The sequence below is a fragment of the Bactrocera dorsalis genome, chromosome 4 (genome assembly GCF_023373825.1).
Source record: "Bactrocera dorsalis isolate Fly_Bdor chromosome 4, ASM2337382v1, whole genome shotgun sequence".
In the NCBI taxonomy this organism is placed as follows: Eukaryota; Metazoa; Arthropoda; class Insecta; order Diptera; family Tephritidae; genus Bactrocera; species Bactrocera dorsalis.
Genome location: NC_064306.1, coordinates 57,730,487 through 57,752,282, shown reverse-complemented (window position 1 = coordinate 57,752,282; position 21,796 = coordinate 57,730,487). Strand labels below are relative to the sequence as shown.

Here is a 21,796-nt window from a genome sequence, read left to right as displayed (position 1 = left end):
TTTTCATAATTTCTTAAATAGAATTTATATTTTCAACTTCACATAACAGCTAGTGACTTTCACGACTAATTTTTGTTACAACAAGCGCCTGCTCTCAACTCTCTTCTCACCAGCAGGAGGCCGATTCTGTGTGTCAACCATTTACGGCGACTCGTAATAATAACCCAATTATAACGCCAAAGCCATATGGGAAATCAGCATGGCCAAACATTGCTGGAAAATCCGTCAAGTCACCACCAAGACGGCACATAAACTTTCACTGTGTGGCAATTCTTTGTGCCAATATTGGCGTTGCTCGCTGAGCACAAGGCCGCTGAGGCTGCGTAGAATATGAATGCTTGCAATTATATGGCGAATAAAGGCGACAAGAAGAGTTGTCTGCACGTGTATATGTACTATATGTGTGGAGACAAGAAAGTACACGGGCATGCGCTGCTGTATGTGCGTATGTTTGTATGTAACAAAAGTCGTACGCATTCCGATATCGCTTTTTATGCGCCAATATAAGCCACAAGTAAACGCAAACCAATATAATTATGTATGTAGGTATGTTGTTTTTGTAAAAGCCACAACTTTTCAAGAAAACTCCATAAATGGCAGAACGAAAAATTCCACAGCGCAACAACAATAGACTGGAGTAATGAAAAGAAACTTTATAGCAGCGCAAAAAAACTCAAAACATTATAAAAAGAAATTCTTTGGCGTCTAAGAACGCTGCGCATCAACAACAATGACAATAGCAACAACAACACGCAGTGAAAAGAAAAATACACAAAATTTCCGCGCAAATGAAAGAAAGTCCATAAAATTCAGGCGGCAACAAGCAAACTCCAAAGCAAGAAGAACAAGATTGTGCCACCTTCTCATTGCTGCCCTACACACCACATGTTGCACACGCCATAAGAACGACTTAATGAGACAACATATGTGTCGTCGTCTGTGTAGCTGAGAAGGTAAACTTTGAACCGCTCAGCCAAAACCAACGCAAATAGAGGCCATTAAGCGTATTTATGCATGTATGTGTGCGTATGTGTCAAAGCTGCGATAGTGCTCAGCTCAACAACCCACTTGATCAATGAATGGAAAATTGTACAGACACACAGGCAAGCAAATTGCAGATTAGAATTCAAAAAAAATGAAAAAAACTATCAGCATGTGTGGGTATGCATGTGCGTGTGTGCGTGCGCGTGTAATACAACCACTCAAAAAGCGATAAAAGAAAGTGCCCAGTAAACTAATAATAATGATATAAGACAATGGCAGCGCAACTAAAGAAAAAACGGTAAAAGTCATCAAGATAACTTCTACATGCTTTGGTGCTTCGTGGCCCAGCAGAAGCTTCCAAAGTTCTTTGTTGCTTTTGTTGAACAAGTATGCTATTATCTGCGCTGTTTTCGTGTTTTTGGTGAATTTTTCTTGTTCTACGTTTTTTGTTCGGCAGTAGCTACGCAATCTGAGATTGTCAGGCGTTTTGTACCGTAATTGAATCGAGTGTGATTGATGTGATTGAAAATTAATTTTCCTATTCTTTGCAGCGTTGGCACATTTCCCTCTCTTTCCCTGACACTTTTTCGTTTTATTCTTCATTGAAATGTGTCTGATACACTGAGGTATTGGGGATGTGTTGTTGTGTTGAGATGGAGTCATGGAATTCGAAGCTTCTGACAATATTCTTCTATAAATATTGATGGACTTATAGAATTCTGTGAGCTGGTATGTATAGAATTAGTAATGAGAGAAAGGAAATGAAAGTTTTTTGAAGAGAATTAGAACTTAAAAGTGAACTGCGGGTATTATTGATTAAACTGCCTCTTCATTTATTTATTTTTTTTAATAAAATTATTTATATATTTTTCTATAAAACTTTGTACATAATTTTTTAATATGTTTTTGAAGAATTTTTTAGATTTGCATACTTTTTTTAAATTTATATATGTATATATTTTGTTAGTTTTATTTTTTAATTAAATTTTTATAATTTTTTTGCATTTTAATTATTTAATTTTATTTTTAATTTTTTTTTTATATACATATTTTTTATATCTCTTTATTATTTGTCTAATATTTTTTACAACTTTTCTTATTGTTTATGTTTTTTAATATTCTTAGTATATATTGTGTTAATTGCGGGCATTGTTAATTATTATTGTCATTTCAGTTATTTATCTTTTATAAATTGCTTTATATATTATATATATTTTTCAATAAAATTTTAATGTTTTAAATTATTTCTTTAGATATGTATTTTTTTAATTTAAAGATATATATTTTTTAAGTTTTATTTTTTAAATATTTTTTTTTTCACTTTTTTTTATTTTTATATTTTTACAATTTTTTTATATTTTTTTATTTTTTATAATTTTTTAATTATTTTTTATTTCTTTATAATTTTTACATTTTTTATTTAATTTTTTTTTCTATTTTCTATAATATTTTTATATTTTGTTTTATTCTTTTTTTTACTTATTTATAATACTTTAATTAAAACGATCTAGCAACTATTCTATTTGTTAAAAAGTACATAAGCTCAGTGTTGTTTCTGTAGCTGCAGAAAACATTCTCCATTTGAAAATTTGAGGAATACTGCCCAGAATACAGTGCTTAACCGGATAAATATGTGAACACGATCCGCTTTTAGAGACCCGAATGTCACAGAGACGGAACGAGAACTTAAAACTGTGCAAAGCTTTAGACACAAAATGATATTTTTAGAGAAAATATTCAGAGAGTCTAAAAATCGACCTCGAAACTGAAGTGGAGTGCCGACTAAAGATTAAGAAAGCAATAGCAAAAATAGAAAAATATGTTCAGATACATATGTATAACCTCCAAATAGTTAATAATAATCAAAACAGCAGAGCAAAGAAGTCGAAGGAAACAGCAATTATTTTCTCTCATAAGAAAAAGTATGGGAAAGAGATTTTCACACAGATTTTTAGTTAAAGCCTCGATCATTAGTTTTTCTCACTATCACAGTTAGTGAGTTATGGTTGGCTTTTTTCTAAGTCTATTTTTACCCTAGCTGGCCAATAAATAATTATTTGAGCTCAATAGAAATGCGAAAATGGAATTTTTTTTAAGTGTGGGCAATAAATTGCTATTTCCATGAAAGACTCATTAGGAATTTATTAGATTGTGATCTGTTGGGTTAAAGGGCGCTTAGAACTCAAAATTATCAAGCAATATATTTAAATGTAGAAATATATGAAGGTTCTTCAACATAAAGCTTCACAGTTTTATTATATCTTCGAGCAAAAAACGCAGGTACAACTTTCATCTACATAACCTCAAAAAAATTAAATTACGCTTGAAATTGTTTTAATATCGGCACATTGGCGGTAATTTTTGAGTCATCGAGCTATACAAATGATCCTGTGAGATATCTTAGCAGAAATTTTTAACTTGAGGTGTGTATAGAGGGTCTAACAGACCTTTCGGGTTCTTGTGCATCAAAAAATGTCTGTATGGAGGAAAGGGCCTATGGGACACTCAGAGACCTTTCGAATTCTCGAGCTTCTAAAAATGTCTCTATGAAAAGGATCTCTGGTACGCAAATATATTTGTATGGAAAGGGTCTCAGCGGCCATTCCTGTTATGGAGCGATAAAAAATTTCACTATTTTCTCCAGTATATGTATATTATATTTAGTATATTTGCATTGAAAATGCGTTATTTTTACTTTATGACTTTTCACTTGAGATCTATGCAACTGCTTAGTTCTTTTTTACCAATTTTCGGTCAATATGTAAACGGACTAAAGTCTAAAGAGACCTTGCGCGTGTCAAAACTGAAATGTCAACATCTAAGATCTGCTAATGATTATTTGACAAATTTTGTGAAAATTTTAAAACACTTTTTCGACAATACCATGGTTAGGAGTTGAGGCAGTCACTCAGCCTCAAGTCTTCCCCAAGCTCCAAGTCATAGCTGAGTACTTTTATGCCACTTATGTAAATGCTTATGGCTTCAAACAAAAAGGCAAAAAAAAGTTTTAAAATGATTCTGTAGCAATGATTCTGTGGGCCATCATACCATCATAGATCCTAATGAAACTTTATAAATAATAGCTTTTTGGATTTTCAAATATTTTTAAAATTAATTTTGACTAAAATTTAACTAACAATTTACTATTATTACGAAAAAATAAGGCTTTAAAAAAATTTCATCAGAAATCATAAACAATTTAAAAGGTAAATATATCAGCAACACAAGAATTATGAAGGTTTTCAACTTAAAAGTCTTGAAAACAAAATAATTTAAAAATTAAACACCATAAAATACGCCATATTTCTTTCAATTTCACTGGAAATCTGCAAAAACATGCCAAAGCCGTGCTGCCAGATGAAATATGTGTGTTTAGATGGGTAGAAGAGTGTATGTGTGTTTGTGATTGGCTACATAAATCTGTATAAGTTGTTAGATTGTTTGCTCAGCGCTGATGGGCGTACGTGAAAATGTGGAAATTTATGCGCATATGACAACACGATTTTTATGCATTTTTATTTTATTTTATTTCATTTTTTTGTTTTTATTTTTTTTTATATGAGCGTTGACGTTGACTTTGTGCAGCAACCCCGAAAGCCGCTGATGGCCAGGCCGCGCGCTAGGCCACTCAGTCAGTCGGTGAACCAAACAATCAACCAGCCAAGCAAGCAGCCACGCAGCAAGCAATTCGTTCCGCAACACCAGCACACACGCACACAAACACACCAACAAAAAAAGCGAGCAACCAACAAAAACAATAGAACAGCGACGCGTTTGTTGGACGCTTTGGCTTATTGTCGCTACCTCGTTTTTCTCTACATTGTAGTTTATTGTTGTTTTTGTGTGTTGGGTTTTGCTTTTTGCGCGATTGCAACAATATGTCGCACATTTTTATTGGCATTCAATGACAACAAGAACATGTCGCTGTGGAAAAAAGAGTGGCAAACTGCCGGCAAACGCATAACAAAGCGACCCAGCAACATGCGAGCGACGCGTCGGCTTCTGTGCGCATTACCTTTGATTTGCGATTGTGTTGTTGCTGGTCGCTGATTGGCGACGGGCGGACGTGTTGGCAGCGACAGTGCCAGCAGCAGCAGAGTCACAATTAAAGTCGCGGCAACAAGCGGTGGTGGCGTGTGTGCACACCAAGCGTACATACATACATACATAATCGTAGATATTGGCATAATATTTGCTGTTGCACTGTCGCTATCCATCTAACAGCAATAAATTGTTGTTATATTGGCGCCAATGTGCGCAGAGTGACGGAGGATGGGGCTTGTGGTTGAGTTAGTTTTTCCAAAGGCCGCCACCGCCGCCAACGCTCACAGTCACTGTTGCTGACAACTAGACCGCCGCACACACCACCGCAGCCACCACCACCACAACCACCACAATTGCCGTCAGCAACACGCTTGGCATGGCCAACAATCGTTTGTGTGCAACTTTTTTTTTCTATTCTTGACAACAATAACACACATTTAACGACATATGATCAGAAGAACATGACAACGACAAAATGTGGTCGACGACGACGACGTCGGTCTTCACGCAATTTGATTTTGATGGCAAGGCATGCAGGCATTTTACACATTGCCATTTTGTATACATTTGTTGGTATTTGCTTTGCTAATTAGAATTTTATATAGACATTTTTAAGGTATGCTTTTTTCATTTATTATTAACTATTATTTTTTTGATTTTTATTTCTTAATATTTTATTATTTAATAATATTATTTATTACTATTCTTATATATTCATTATTTTCTTAATTATTTTTTTTTAAGCTTAGTAATTTTTAAATAAAAAAAAATATTTTTATCTTTATCCATTTTTTTTAATTTTTTTTTTACTTTTTATAACTTTTTTGTTTTTATTTTTTAATTTTTTTAACTTTTTTTGTTAATTTTCAAAATTTTTATTTAGTTATTTAAATTTTTTTTTAATTTTTATTTATTTTTTTTTTATTTTCTTTTTATTTTTTTATTAACTTCTTTCATATTTTTATTAATTTTTTTAACATTTTTTATTTAAGGAATTTATAAATAATGCATTTCGAAATCATTGAAATAACGAATAATTTTATGCTTAGAGATACATATGTACATATATATTATATTTTTTAATACAAATACATACACAATTTTGCTCCGTAGATATTTCTTCACATAATTTGTAGTATTTTGATTCCATTTGGTTAAAGTACATACCTGAAAATGAAAAAAAAAAAATTAATTAATTTATATACTATAAAAATAAATATTTTTTTTACAATAAAAATAGTGCTCTGGTGTGTCAATTCAATAAAAATAATAATAATCAGAAAAGTTTCTTAATTAAGTAATTAACTAAATGAAGCTAACTAAATTGAGTCAATTAAGACCAGATACACATTTAACTGACACAATTAACGAATTAAATTTGTTCGACGGCATTCGAACATTCACTTAACTTAATCAATTAACAAGATAATTACTTTCATATAACCATTTAATATACTAAATGAGATAACAACGTCAACTTAACTTAATTTAGTCAATTAAAACAAAAAAAAAACAATTTCTGCCAACCACTTGATTTAGTTAAGCAGCAAATTTAATTTGGTCATTGACATACTGACATTAACTTAATTTAGTCAATTAAAAACTTAATTGAGTCAATTACCTACAAGAAGATCTTGAGTGTACAAACTACCAGTTATAAACAGCCAGTGTTTTTTGTAGGCTCAGACTTCGTAACAGTGCACAACCACCAAAAAATGGACCTTGAAGAATGAAGAGTTGTCAGGACCTCCTTAGATTTACGAAAGCCTCTCAGCCTTCCAAAGCGACATCGCTTCGCTCTATGCGTTCTTGAAAGGTTTAAAGAAGATCTGACGTTTTCGAACCAAATTTTGTTCACCGATTAGGCCCATTTCAAATTGCCGCATTTGGAACTAAGAACAACCTGCCATTTCATAAAAAAAAACAACGGTTTGGTGTTGTTTGTCGGCCGGTGGAATCAACGTCCCATATTTCTTTAAAAATTATGCCGGTGATAACGTAATCATCAATGGTGACCGTTATCGCACCATGATAATCGACTATTTGATGTCTGAAATTGAAGCTAGTGATCTCGGCCACATTTCGATTCAACAGGACGGCTACACTCGCATCAATCAGTAGATTTATTGAAAGAACATTTCAGTGAGCAGATAATTTCACGTTTTGGGCCGGTCGATTGGCCATCAAGATCATGTAATATCACACAGTTAGGCTGTTTTCTGTGAAATATTTGAAGTCTGAAGTCTATTCAGACAATCCCGCTTCGATTCAAACCTTGGAGCAAAATCTCACATGTGTCATTCGCCAATTACCAGCCGAAATGCTCGAACGAGTCGTCGAAAATTGGGCTCAATGGATGGACCATCTGAGACGTTACCGTGGAGTATATAGATATAGAGATACAATCTGCAGAAAATTAAAGCTAAAGAACGTTTTTTCGAATGATAGCAAAGATTCCCCATTAAATTTGAAGTTTCTATGTGGAGAACCTCGATCGAATGGATAGTTCAGCTGACTGTATAAATACATATATAGCAATATATGGATTTCGCTTCCGTCTATCTCAACTATCGATTTTTATTTAATATTTGCAGTAAAGCGCATTTAAAGAAATATTGAGTTCGTTTACTTATTACAAAGATGTGTATGTATGTGGGTGTATGTTCGGTCACAATATCTCCCTCTTCCCTTCTTTCTGCCTATATCTCGCTCTTTCAATGATGACTATCAACATTTGCTCAATATTTGTATTTTCCCAATATTCAGCATTCCTATCTTGCCCTCAGCGATCATTATCTTTCACCCTTTCCCTGCCCAACAATTTATAACACATAAATAATCAATAATTATTTTTCTAGAACAACAACAAATTAAGGCACAAAATAGATAAACAGAGAGATATTTGAAGGGCAAAAGGCGACCAAAACGTCACTGCAGGCATCAGACGCCTTTGTAGATGAGCCGATTCGAAATGAAATTTTTTTCTTTTTCTTATTGCTGCACAATACACATTAGAATATATATACATAATATATATATAATATGAATATAAGAAGCGACAACATCAAAATAATCTAAGCATGAGCTAATGCAACTCTAAGAACCTAGAATTATTCGAAACAAATATCTAATGATTGAAGTGTGCTACTGGCAACCATAGCATTACTCGCGCCGCTGTCGATAGAGACGAATCGCTTTGCCATCCAACACTTCGACACTTCGACGGATATGAACGCACAGCGCTGTATTTCGTAGAAGTACGGTAAGGAATGCGCGCGTGGAGCGCTTTGGTGGCAATACAAATTAATCGAAATTAGATTAAATGGAATTTGTGATGTGGTGATTTCATGGAATGTGCTGAATAATGGCGTAATAGATAAAAATGCTGGAGATGTTGCTGGTGGGGATGGTGATGCTGATGATTGTGGTCATTGCTATTTAAAAGAGTCGGCATAGGTACATTTATAGACACATGAACAGCTAGAGATCGCACATTTGCACTTGAGCACTGTTTTGTGGCGCTATAAATTCGTATTCGCGAAGGTTTGGCGTTTATAAATTTGTTGCACACTCTTCACTGCCGATTAATTAAAGCAAAAATCGTCAGATAAACATTTTGAGCAATTATCTGCATTTTTTCACTTCACTCGTTGCTTCACTTGCTGCCATTTTGAATTTATGGCAGCGTTAGCCTTGAACTGTTTACGATTTTATTCTTTTATTGTTTGCATTTCAGCAGTCGTCATCACAACCCTTTCGTGGATTCGCCAATTTGGCGCAAACATAATAAAATTGGCTATAAAAACGGTGAGTAAATGTGGTGAATATGTGTATGTATAAACGAGCATACTGGATTGTATTGTTATTTTACGATTTTTTGGTGTTTTCTTTTAATTTTTTTGTTTGTTGATTTTTTGAACGATTTGTTAAAACTTTTTTTGTGTTAATATATGTAGTTCAATTAATTATAATAAATTATAAATTTACATTTAAAGAGGTAATGGTCAGGAATTCGGTAGACGATGGGAGTGAGAAAATATTTTTGAAATAAAATTTTTATTTCATTTTAATTATTTTTTTAACCTGCTTTTATTTTTGATTTTCATCTTATTCCATTTTTTTAAAGGTAGCTAATTTTTAAACAAAAAAAAAATTTACCTAAATATTGTACCTACTTAATTTTTTTATATATTTTTTTTTAACTTTTTTCACTTTCTTAATTTTTTTTTAGTTCTTTTTTTAATTTTTTTTAGTTCTTTCTTTAATTTTTTTTAATGTGTTTTTATTTCTTAACATTTTTTAACTTTTCTACATTTTTTTAATACTGTTTTTTTAAAGCTAACTAATTTCAAATTTTTTTTACCTATTCTTAATTTTTTTTTATTTTAATTTATTTTAACTAACTAATTTTTTAAATAAATTTATTATTTTAAATTTTAAATTTTTAAAAAAATTTTTTTTTACCTTTAAAATTTTTTTATTCTTTAATTTTTTATTATTTAAAACTAACTAATTTTTAAATAAATAAATTTTAATATTTTTAATTTTTTTTTAAATCCTTTTTTAATTTTTTTTTAAATTTTTTTATTTTTTAATTTATTTAACTAACTAATTTTTAATCTTAACTCTTTATTTTTATTTTTAAATTTTTAAAATATTTTTTTTTTACCTTTTACCTTTATTTTTTTTTTAATTTATTTTTAAGTAATAAATTTTAAATAATTTTTTACTTTATCCTTAACTTTTTTTTTAATTTCAATTTTTTTTATTATATTTTTATTTTATCTTTAATATTTTTTTTTATTATATTTTATCCTTAACTAATTAATTTTTTTTAATTTTTTTATTTTTTTATTTTCAATTTTAAATTTTTAAAACACGTGTGTTTTCCCTCTCACAGTTATCTATATGATAATGTATGCTTAACTAATGAATGTGCAATAAGGGCTGACACCCTTACTATTTTCAATTTTAAATTTTTAAAACACGTGTGTTTTCCCTCTCACAGTTATCTATATGATAATGTATGCTTAACTAATGAATGTGCAATAAGGGCTGTCGCACTAGAGCAAGTCTATACCATAAATACACATCACATAACCCAACAAACAGAAATTATTAACAATCGCTTCTTCTATAGAAAGCTCTAATAAATACTGTCTCAAAATATATAGAGCAGATTAAAGGGTATTAGGTGATCACTTAATATTTGCTTATAAATTCACGTAACAGACTCATTAACAGTTTCATAAAAGGATAAAGTTTGCAAAAAATAAATATTTATAAAAGCCAAGTGATATGATGTAAAGGTGTAAATTACCCTATATAAGTACTATTAGCGCTGACCACAGCAATACAGTACGTTCAACGCCGCGATCGCGTACAGATCACCATGAGTTTAGTGGGCAAAGTTGTAATTGTAACCGGAGCCAGTTCGGGCATTGGTGCTGCGACGGCAGAGGCTTTTGCCAAAGCAGGTGCCAAAGTGGTGCTCATAGGACGAAATGAAGCGAATTTGAAGACTACCGAAGCGGCCTGTAAAGCTGCCAACAGCAAAGCGGAACTTCTATTAATCACTGCTGATGTCACAGTGGACGCAGAACGCATTATAAATACAACAATTGACCGTTTTGGACAATTGGATGTGCTGGTCAATAACGCGGGTATTTTTGAAGGTGGCAACATATTAGATATTGATGTCGATCAATTTGATAGACTTATGAACACAAATATGCGTTCCATCTTCCTTTTAACTAAACTTGCAGCGCCACACTTGATCAAGACCAAGGGTAATATCGTGAATGTCTCTAGCGCCTCAGGTTTACGTGCTAACCATGCTATGTCCACCTATTGCTGCTCGAAGGCAGCAGTGGATCAATTCACTAGATGTATCGCTTTAGATTTGGCGTCGCAAAATGTACGTGTAAATTCGGTTAATCCGGGTATTATTGTGACTGACATTTTTAGATATAGTGGTCCGTCGCCGGCGGAACTTGATGAATTTTATAAGCGTCTTAAGAAAATGCATCCACTTGGTCGTGTTGGAGAACCAAAGGAAGTAGCTCTTGCTATAGTTTTCTTAGCTAGTGACAGCACTAGTTTTATAACGGGAGCAAATCTGCCCATCGACGGTGGCAGACATGTCGTCAGCTCTTTGATTGTTGATTGAAATGTCGTTTTTTCGATTAAATTCATAAATAAATGTGAAATATAATTAACAAAATTGACAATGTGTCTTGTAATTAAGATTAGTAACGGTTACTTTTACATATATATTGGGTAGTCGAAAAAGTCTTTTCGTCTCATTGATTTTTTGTTAATGAAATGGAAATACATATATAATTTCTCAAGGCCTAACGAGCAAGAATCTCTTCATCGCTGTCGAATGAGTCTTGTTCTTGTAGAAGCTTGTTTTTGCTCATTTCTTTCTATTAGTCCGATTTATATACAATCTTTCGATTATTATAGCATTTAAATCCAAACAATGGCTGCTATTTTTAGAACCATCAATTATTTGTAGAGCCATGGAGTGAAATCTCAGATTCACTTTTAGCCATAAAATAACACAAAGAAGGCCTCAAAGTGACTGCAATTAAGCATAAAAACAAATACAAACGCGTAAAGATTTTTCTTTTTAGATTTTTGCAGACATTTATTCAATGTGATAAATTGCTTTGGCGAGATAAAAATCGCAGAACAATTGAGTGATTGGAAACGAAGAACATACACACAGATGCTTATATGCAGACTGACTGTGAATGCAAAAATTGTGGCTGCAGCAACAATGGCAGCAGGCAGCAGCTGCTGACCACAAACATGCGCTGGAAAAAATATGCGAAAAAATTGCGTTTGGTGGTAATGGCAAAAACACAGAGAAAAATGGCAAAAAATGAGGAAAAAAATAACAAAAAGAAAACATGCAGAAAACGACAAGCAACCAAGACACTGCAGACGCACCTTAAAGAACCCTCAGTTAGCTCAGCGGCGCGGCTGCGCAGCTCACCTCAATGCGCACTCAAAGGTGCAAAGCAGTAAAGGTCTACAAGTCCACATACCAAGCCAAACCAAACCAAATCAAAGCAAAGCAAATGTGCTATCGCATGTATGTGTGTGTTGTAGAAATAACAGCTCGAGGCAGGATGGTAATTTTTCAAGCTCAATACAATCTGAGTGCGCGCTCTGCCTTTAGCCGCTGATAATGCTAGGCGATTATGTTGCTGACCATTCAACTTCTTTGCATCTCACAGCCCATAAAGCAGCTGAGCATGGCAGAAAAACAAAGGCAGCAGCAAGCAGCTAAACAACACATGAGCAAGAACAAGAACAAGCAGAAGAACAAGAACAATGGAATGTGCAGCAAGTCGGTCTGCAGCGCTAGTGCTTGGGTGTGTATGCAGACGAGCGGCAGACGTCTGCAGCGGCCAAGCAAATAAGCTGTAGGCCGGTGCTTATTTTTCGGAACGCCGTTGGACGACGTGCGACCTTGAAAGTTTTTTCTCGCATTCAATTCTACTTTTTTTCTTTTGTTATCTATTATTATTATTTAGTTGCGTTTATGTGTGTATGTGAGTTGTTTTTTTTTTACTTTTATTCAATGGTCATACCTAGAATCTGTGGCATTCTTCAACAAGTTCTGCACGCTTGCCAAGTCTGAGGTGGTTCTTCGCCGTTTTATGCAACATTATTTAAGTGTATTTCTTGGCGTGGATTTTTTTGTTTGCAATTTCTCGTTTGCTTATTGTTTTTGTTGTTGTTTTTTTTTTATTCTCACACAGACAATGTGTTGTAGTTACGCCATAGCTTTAACGCTTTAACATTGGCCTTCTTCTCCACTTTTTCACTTTTGCATTATGCGATTTGTGATTTGCATTGTTGCTGCGCTGTGCTGTGCTTGATTCTGTTTCTTGGCAATGGCGGCGTCCAAGAATGCAGACTACACACATCGGGAGGCACCCTTTTGGTAAGTGCCACGTATGTATGTGAGGGGTTTTGTTTTGTTGAAATATAAAATATCTAAGCGGATCGGCAGACGTTTTGCTCGAGTGTTTTGTGTGCGACAGCAGTCATAAATCAATTGGTCAAGTAATCGGTGATCCCTTTTTTGTTGTGCTAGATGCGTTTGAGAGATTGAAGTCGGAGTGTATTTCATTTTTAGAACGAAGTTTTTGATTTGGAAGAATACTTAAAATATAGAGGAATTTTTAATGCTTAGATTTATTTTCATGAAATTTATTGAAAAAAATGCAATAAAAAATATACATATATAAATAACTTTGATAGGAAATATTTTTTTTTTTTAATATTTAAGAAATTTCAGAGCTAAACAAAAGAAACTAACAATTTTTTTTTCAAATTTATTATTATTTCTAAATTTATTTTATTTTATTTTGATTATTTTTACATAAATATTTTTATTATTTATTTTTTATTTTTTCGCTAATATTTTTTTTTTAATTTTTTATTTTATTGTTTTATTTTTTTTATTAATATTTATTATTATTATTATTTTATTTTTTTGATTTTTTTATATTTTTTATTCTTTTTTTATTATTATTTTTATTATTATTATTTTTTTCAAATATTTTTTTATTTATTATTTTTAATTTTTTTTTTATTATTTTTATATTATTTTTATTTTTATTTTATTTATTTATTGTTTTATTTATTTATTTTATTTTTTATTATTATTATTTTAATTTTTTTATTATTTTTTTTTGATTTTTTTTATATTTTTTATTATTTTTTTATTATTATTTTTATTTTTTTTGTAATGATTTTAATTTAGCAAATTTGTTATAAATTCCTACTTTTACAATTTTTAGAACAAAATTTCATTCACAAATACTTTTTAATTTAATCTTTTTTTTTACTTTCTTTTTTTTTATTTATAATATTATGTTTATTTTTTGCTTTTTTATATTTTTTTTATTTTGTTAATTTATTAGAAATTTGTATACACAAACATTTTTTTTAATTATTTTTTTTTTAACTTTTACTTTTTTATTTTATTTTTAATATTTTTTCTTAATTTTTTTTTTACTTTTTTAATATTTTCTATTTTGTAAATTTATTATAAATTTTTATTTACAAATATTTTTTAAATTTAATCTTTTTATTTTTTACTTTTTAATTTTTTTATTTTTAATATTTATTTTATTTTTTACTCTTTTAATTGTTTTAATTTTGTTAATTTATTAGAAATTTTTATTCACAAACATTTAATTAATAATTTTTTTTTTATTTTTTTTTTGTTTTGAACTTTTACTTTTTTATTTTATTTTTAATATTTTTTTTTAATTTTTTTTTACTTTCTACTTTTTTAATATTTTCTATTTTGTACATTTATTATAAATTTTTATTCAAAAATATTTTTTAAATTTTTTTTTATTTTCTTTTTTTATTTTTTTTTTTTTAATTTGTTTTATTTTTATTTTTTAACTTTTTATTTTTTAATTTAACCTTTTTTAAATTTTTTTATTTTTTTTTTATTTTTTTTTTTAAATTTTATTTTTTATATTTTTAAATTTTTTTTTAATTTTTTTTATTTTACTTTTTTAATATTTTTTTTTTAATTTTTATAATTTTTTAATTTTTTTTTTTTTTTTTTATTTTTTTTTAATTTTATTTTTTTTAATTTTTTTTAATTTTTTATTTTTTTTTTATTTTTATTTTTTTTTTAATTTTTTTATTTTTTTTTAATTTTTTTATTTTTTATTTTTTTTTTAATTTTTTTTTAATTTTTTTGTAAAATTTCTGTTTTAAATTTTTTTATGTTTTGTTTTTATTTGAAAATTTATTAAACAATTCCCATTTTCAAAAACTTAAAAAATAGTAGTTTAATTACTAAAATAATTTATTTTCACAAAAAATTTTCATAATATTAATTAATTTAATTTTTTTAATTTCAATTTTAATAAAAATTTTTCATTTTCAAATATTTCCATAATATTAATTAAGTGACGACATTTAAGCACAAGCCACTCAAATAATACACACATATGTACATATTTTATATTTACTATGAAAGTGTCGGCATCGATTGCCACTTGATTATCAATTAGCTGTCAAATGATGTTTATTGTTTAATCAATCTGTTGTTATTGTTTTTGGTTCTGAGAATTGCACGTTGAAATTATTTGTCTATAGATATGTATGTATATATTTATTTTTATATATTATAACACATATACCTTTTTGCTTCAGGTAATTACAAGTATTTATAAGTAATGCTCTCAGCAATTTCCGGTAGGTAGTTTTAGACAAGAAAGGCAAAATTAAATTATTATATTAAAACGTAAAAAATTTTAAGTAAAATTATATTATTGAAGGATTTGAAGAGGTGGTAGGTGAAAAAAAATATTTTTTCGTTTCGTTTACAGTCGTTTTTTTTTTTTCAAAATTCGCAAAAATCGTCATTTAGAGGCCTTCACACTAAGTGTGCCCTTAATTAATAACTTTAATATAACTCATTTGCTATGAAAAAAGCTTGTCATTTTGCTTTCCACTCTAATTTTACAAGAAATAGCAAGCTTGCGTAGAACTATGTTTACTTCACATCAAAGAAATAATGGTAAATCACCGACCTTTGATGCTCCGAATTACTTTTTTACATAACCACATGTCAGACAAAACCAATTTGTATGCACAAAGTATATTTCATTAGTGAATTTCCGCGCAATTAATTGACAGTCGGTCATAAACAAGAGTACTTTTTATTGAAATATCTAAAACAATAAGAGCAAATACAAAATTTTCCAGTCATAACATTACTAGTAGTAAAATAACTGTAGCAAAATAATGGACGTGTGACGAGTGAGCTGTCAAAACTGACACGAGCAGTCAAAGCAACGCGGCATAACGTCATAAAAGAGAGCAACGAGCGTGTACGTAGAAATGCAAATTGAATGTAGAATGTCAAAAAAATAATAAAAGGATTGCAAAATGACAAAAAATTATTGAAGATTAGAGAATTTGATTATGGAACACTGAACTAATTAATTAAAATATACTAGAAATAATAATTATAATTCTTAGTAATCATGAAGCGACTTATTAACCAAAAGTTTAGATATTTTTCTTTTTTTCTAGCGATACAACGATGTTTTTAAAAAATTAATAAACAAGTACTCAAATGCAGCCCTAATGAGCAGTCATGTAATTTGCATGAGATTCATCATTAGAACTAGTTCAATTTTTTTCTGTAAAAAACAACACACTCATTCCACAATTATCAACACTTTTCATTTGTCGTTATAAATTCCAATATTTGTTTCTAGTATCTGTAAGGCACACGTGTGACTTTCTTGTTATTACACTAATGTGTTGGAATAGAAATTTATGGCCCTAGCACATGCCCCTTATTGCGATGACAAAATAATAAAAAATACGTTTGCAATTTTCCGCAATTCACGCCGCAGACAACGGATGCTCCACAGGCTGATTTTGTAATTGTAGCAAATAAAATGCTGGTAATGAGTGAATGAATGAATGAGAAATGCGGTAATATTTATTTAGCACGCCATAATTTATATTATGATTGAGTAAAATTGTTGTTGATTTTTATTTGTTGGCGTAAAGTCGTAAAATTTTAACAGTCAATATGAAAATCTGCGTAATTTACGAGAAAAGCGTTAAAAGTTTTTTATTTAAAATGTAATAACAATAAAAAAAAATGTAATCACAAAGAAAATTTAAAATAAAAATTTAATTAAAGATTTAAGCAGGAAGCAATGTGGTGAAAAGCATACGATGCCAGCGACAATCTGATCAAATTTGAGCCGGACAGGTACAATTAATCATTCATACAATCATCAATCCTTACAATTCATTTGAAATTATAGGGATTTAGATGGGTACAATCTTTTTTATGTTCATGTGAAGTTTGAACTCCATATGTCAAATACTGTGTCTTTTGTAAGACGCAAAAAAATTTGTCAGGCGATTTTTCCTACGAAAAAAAAAACTGGAACAACGAGTTTGCTTGAAGTTTTATGTTTCCAAAGGTCGTGAAGTCATCAAAAACTGAAAATCGTTGTGTGTTGGTTTCAAAGAGATAGAAGAAGATCTCAACATCGCTTATAGATAGACTCAACACACTTGGGTTACAGTTTGGGTTAAAGTTTTGGTTAAAGTTAAGTCATCGAGAAGTTACCGCATGTAAGTCGTCCAGTCCATTCACCTCTGTTTGTGACGATAACATCGAAAAAGTTAAGGAAGCAGTGCTTGAAAATCTTCATGTTGGCAGCAGAGAGATAAAAGAGAATCTCAACACATTTTGGTGAAAGATTCGGTTACAGTTTTGGTTAAAGTTTCAGTTTAAGTTTTAGGTATAAAATACCACAATATATTTCAAATACGATGTCAAATAGAAGCAGCAAAAGACAAGCTTCACAACGTACTTAAGGAGAGGTTACAGTTTTGGTTAAAGTTTCAGTTTAAGTTTCGGTTTTTAGATATAAAAGATCTGAATATTTTGCAAATACGATGATGAGGTATAGATTTATGAATGCGACGTAGAAGCTTTCCAACGATCTGGCGAATGGCGCACCAAAAGTAAGCCGAAACCGAAAAAACAAAATTTACTGAAGGCACCGCAATGAAGGCAATCCCAACCAGGGTTTATAACAAAAGAATGGAAAATTTTATTGAGCGTTGTATTGGAACCAGTCCGGATCAAATTTGATCAGATGTTATCTATAAAAAACTAAAAAAAAATATTTAACAATTTTAACTAAGTAATTTTTGCTTTAATGTTTTTTTTTTTTGTTTTGTTTTTGCCAATCCGGGTCAAATTTGATCAGCTGTTATCTATAACAAATCAAATATATTAAATATTTAACTATGTTAACGAAGTAATTTTGCTTTAATGATCTTTGCAATATACTAAACTAAAAACACATAAATTCCACCAACACAACAACTGATCTTCCGCTTTTCCATAACTATTTACCACTAATTATAACTATTATAGCCTTAACACCAAAGCATGAAAACCCAATCTGACCGCATTCCACGCATAATACTTCTATACATTCTATAAAAATTCGAACACTCCCCATTGCCAGCGTGCCAGAGTCTGCCCGTCTGACAAACTGTCTATTCAACTGCCAGCCTAAGCATTGCTGCCGGTGAGTGAGTTGCTCGACTTTCTATCTGTCTGTCACAGTTTTGTGACACAACAATAACCGGCACTGACACGCAGACGCCTGTCAGCCGCACACCAACGAGCCACCAACCCAGCCAACAGCTACCGTTTGGGAGTGCAGCAAAAATACTTAGTCACAAAATATATACAAGTATATACATATGTATGTCAGTCACAAATATATGTACAATATATGTATGTATGTAAGGTTTCACTACGCCAAACGTTAAATAAATAAATAAAGTAATTCAGCGCAAATACACAAAACTTGCATAATACATATGTAATTGTCTAAGATTTATTTTAAGTTTATTATTTCATTTTACACGATGCAGCCTGTGCGATGTTCCTCAATTACTTAGTATTCCTTACTCCTTATACTATATTTCCTTTAACTATTGTATTACTATCGTTGTAAAGATCTTATCTACTTTGGATTGTCGTACAAACCAGACGTGTGCTCAGTTTAATCATTCAGTTTAATCATTAACAGTAATCAAGTATTACATCTGCATCCGAACATGCCCGAAAGAAAAACAAACGTCAGAGACAGTAACGCGAACACACAGCTGTTGGATATACTTAAAGTCATAATATGAATGTAAACTGCAAGCGAATTGAGGCGCATAAACAGCAGCAAAAAAAAACAAATATTATATAATTTGCAAAGTCACAACAACTAAATTACCTGCTGTTTATAAATAAATAACTAATAAAAATTAATCGCACAGCGAAAATAAGTTTGTCAGCCTTTAGTCAGCTGCTTGGTGGGAGTTGATGGGATAAAAGCGGTTACTGTACACCACAATTGGACAATCAAATGTCGGTGCGTTTGGGCGCTTGTGGAACGCGCGTGTGTGAAATAATGCGAAATTAATTTTCCCACTCGCCCACACTTGCTCGTTGGAGCAAAGTTCGTTGTTATGCTTTTGACGTGGGCAGACGGTGAACACGTTGCCCATTTAAAGCGGCAAATTTTAAGCAATACGCATCATTAGCAGACGCGCAAAAAATAGCATAAATAATATGAACGAAAAATAAAAATATATAAAAATAAAAAATAAACCGTAAAAAAAATCAGTAATATTTGTGTGTAATTGGCAGTTACTTTCGGTTACTTTGGTGCTGCGCGAAAAAGGCTTGAAATAAAGCAGCTAAAAATATGTATGTGCAGAACAATTGCTGTGACCGATTTAAAGAAGTGAGCAGGCGACTGGTAGAAAGGCTGCTCGTCGCATTAGCCCACAGCTGAGCTGAACTCGAGTACAGTAAAGTGATTATTTGTCGCTTGCGCAAGTGGTGTGCCACTTCTGCTTCTTTTATACCCTGAAAAGATCTGTATATAAGCGAAATAGTTGGTCAATTTCTGAGATATAGATCACAGATGCAACTTTCTTATGAAGAAGCTGGTCATTTATCGAAACCGTCGTTATCGGACCAATAGAGCATATGGATGTCATATAAACTGAACGATCAAAATCAAGTTTTTGTATGGAAAACTTTTTTATTTGAAGAGATTTCGTCACGAAATTTGGTACGAGTTATTGTACAAGGCAGTGCTACAGCCTTCGACCCAATTATTAAGATCGGGCCACTATAGCATATAGCTACCATACAAACTCAGCGATCAAAATCAAGTTTTTGTATGGAAAACTTTTTTATATGACAAGTTATCCTCAGGAGATCTGGCATAGATAATTGTCATAAACCACGCTACAATCTCCGAAGAAATTGTTCAGATCGTACCACTGTAGCATATAGCTGTCATACAAACTGATCGTTGAAAATCAAGTTTTTGTAGTGAAAACTTTTTTATTTGAAGAGATTTCGTCACGAACTTTGGTACGAATTATTGTACAAGACAACGCTACAATCTACGAAGAAATAATCAAGATCAGACCACTATTGCATATAGCTGTCATACAAATTGATCGCTCTAAATCATTAAAAATCGTTTTCCCTACAGAAATAACTTATAAATTTCACTTAAATATTGTTTATAACAAACAACGTGTCTGGAAAAAGCTAGCAAAACGTCAACTGTAAAGGGTATTATAGCTTCGTTGCAGCCGAACTTTACTTTTTCCTTGTCTCCATTATTATTTCGTAGCCAGTTATCGCTGTTATGAAGCGCGCACTTGTCGCAAAAATAACATGTAGATACATGTGTACATACAATAAATATGTAATTATAAAAGTTAAGCTGGCTAACAAGCTGCTCCGGTTCTACCTTTAAGACTTTTTGACATTTTTACCAACAACCGCACTGCCTTTATGGGCTTCATGACAAAATCAGAAGCCAAAAAATATATGTAGGTGTAATGATAATAGCTTCAAGAAGCTGCTTGCTAATACCTACATATGTATATTGTAGCTACATACTTACATACATATGTATAGAGTATATCTATATCTATATCTATGGTATATCACAAAAACTGTCGTGTAACACATTATGCGCAAAAGTGGTGAAAGAGCGCGTTTACCACCAAAAGTAACAATTGTGGTGCCATCACCCACCTACCGCAAGCACTTTGCCGCCAACCGTCAGCAGGCAGCGGGATTATTTTCGCATTAAATTTGTCGGTAGTTGACTCTTTACCCCATTTTGCCGTTAACTCATTTTGTGGCCAGCACACGGGTTCATTTGTGGACTCGCTGCCGCATTTAGAATTGCAAAATATAACAACAGTTGGTGCTAATGCCTACAGATTACAATTAAACACTGGAAAAAAGAGTGAAACGCAAAAGCGATAGAATAGAATAGAATAGAATAGAATTGCAATTATGGCGCAGATGGCTGCGGGTGTTGAAAAGTAATATGTAATGTGGATTGCTGCTGCTGCTTGTGTGTTGTTGTTGGCGCGTGTGAAGCAATATTTGTGGTGGTGGTGAAGTGATAAATTTAATTGTTTAAGACTTTGTTGATTTATTATCTTTTCGCTGATAAATGTGCAAGTATTTGAAGGAAGTGGAGAAATACTTGAATGGCTTGTCACAAGAAAAAAATACAAAAAAATATGTAACTGTAAAATGAACTGTGGAAATTCAACATATGTTTGTACTTTTGTATTTAAAGTGGATCTAAAGCTGTGCTCAAGTTCGATTGGCTGTTAGGGGGTTTTATTGGTGAATTTAATTAAATTTCGCATTTGATATCTAACAGTAACTATTTTTAGATATCAATGTAAGTAGCTATAAGCCACATTTCAAGTAGATAATTTCAAACTCAATACATATGGCGAATTAATATGATAAAGATATTTAATTAAATACTAGACAATAAAATTATATTAGTCATTCCTCAAATATTAGTTCCGAGTGGAGACTTGCTTTGTCGATTAAATTAAATTAAACAAAAAAAAACGTTAACTTCAGCTGCATCAAAGCTATAATACCCTACACAGTTGCATTTTTTATGGCAAAAAAGGATATAAAATCATCTTTACCATGGCTTGAGCGGTCAGTTTGTATGGCAGCTATATGTTATAGTTGTTCGATCTAAACAAATCCTCGGTGATTGTACCGTTACCTTTTACAATACTTTGTGTCACGATTTCGTAAAGATATCTTGTCAAATAAAAAAGTTTTCCATACTAGAACTTGATTTTGACTGGTGAGGTT

At 31.2% G+C, this 21,796-nt stretch overlaps 2 protein-coding genes across 2 annotated transcripts in view; one reads left to right on the top strand and one right to left on the bottom strand.

Annotated features, from left to right (window-relative positions):
• Nucleotides 1-21,796, bottom strand: part of LOC105225710 (death-associated protein kinase related) — a 190,680-nt gene that overhangs the window by 143,750 nt on the left and 25,134 nt on the right. The window lies entirely within an intron of this gene.
• LOC105225709 (uncharacterized oxidoreductase TM_0325) lies at nt 10,387-11,251 on the top strand. The gene has a single exon (XM_049455886.1). The coding sequence runs from the start codon at nt 10,421-10,423 to the stop codon at nt 11,195-11,197; it is 777 nt and encodes a 258-aa protein (XP_049311843.1). The 5' UTR covers nt 10,387-10,420; the 3' UTR covers nt 11,198-11,251.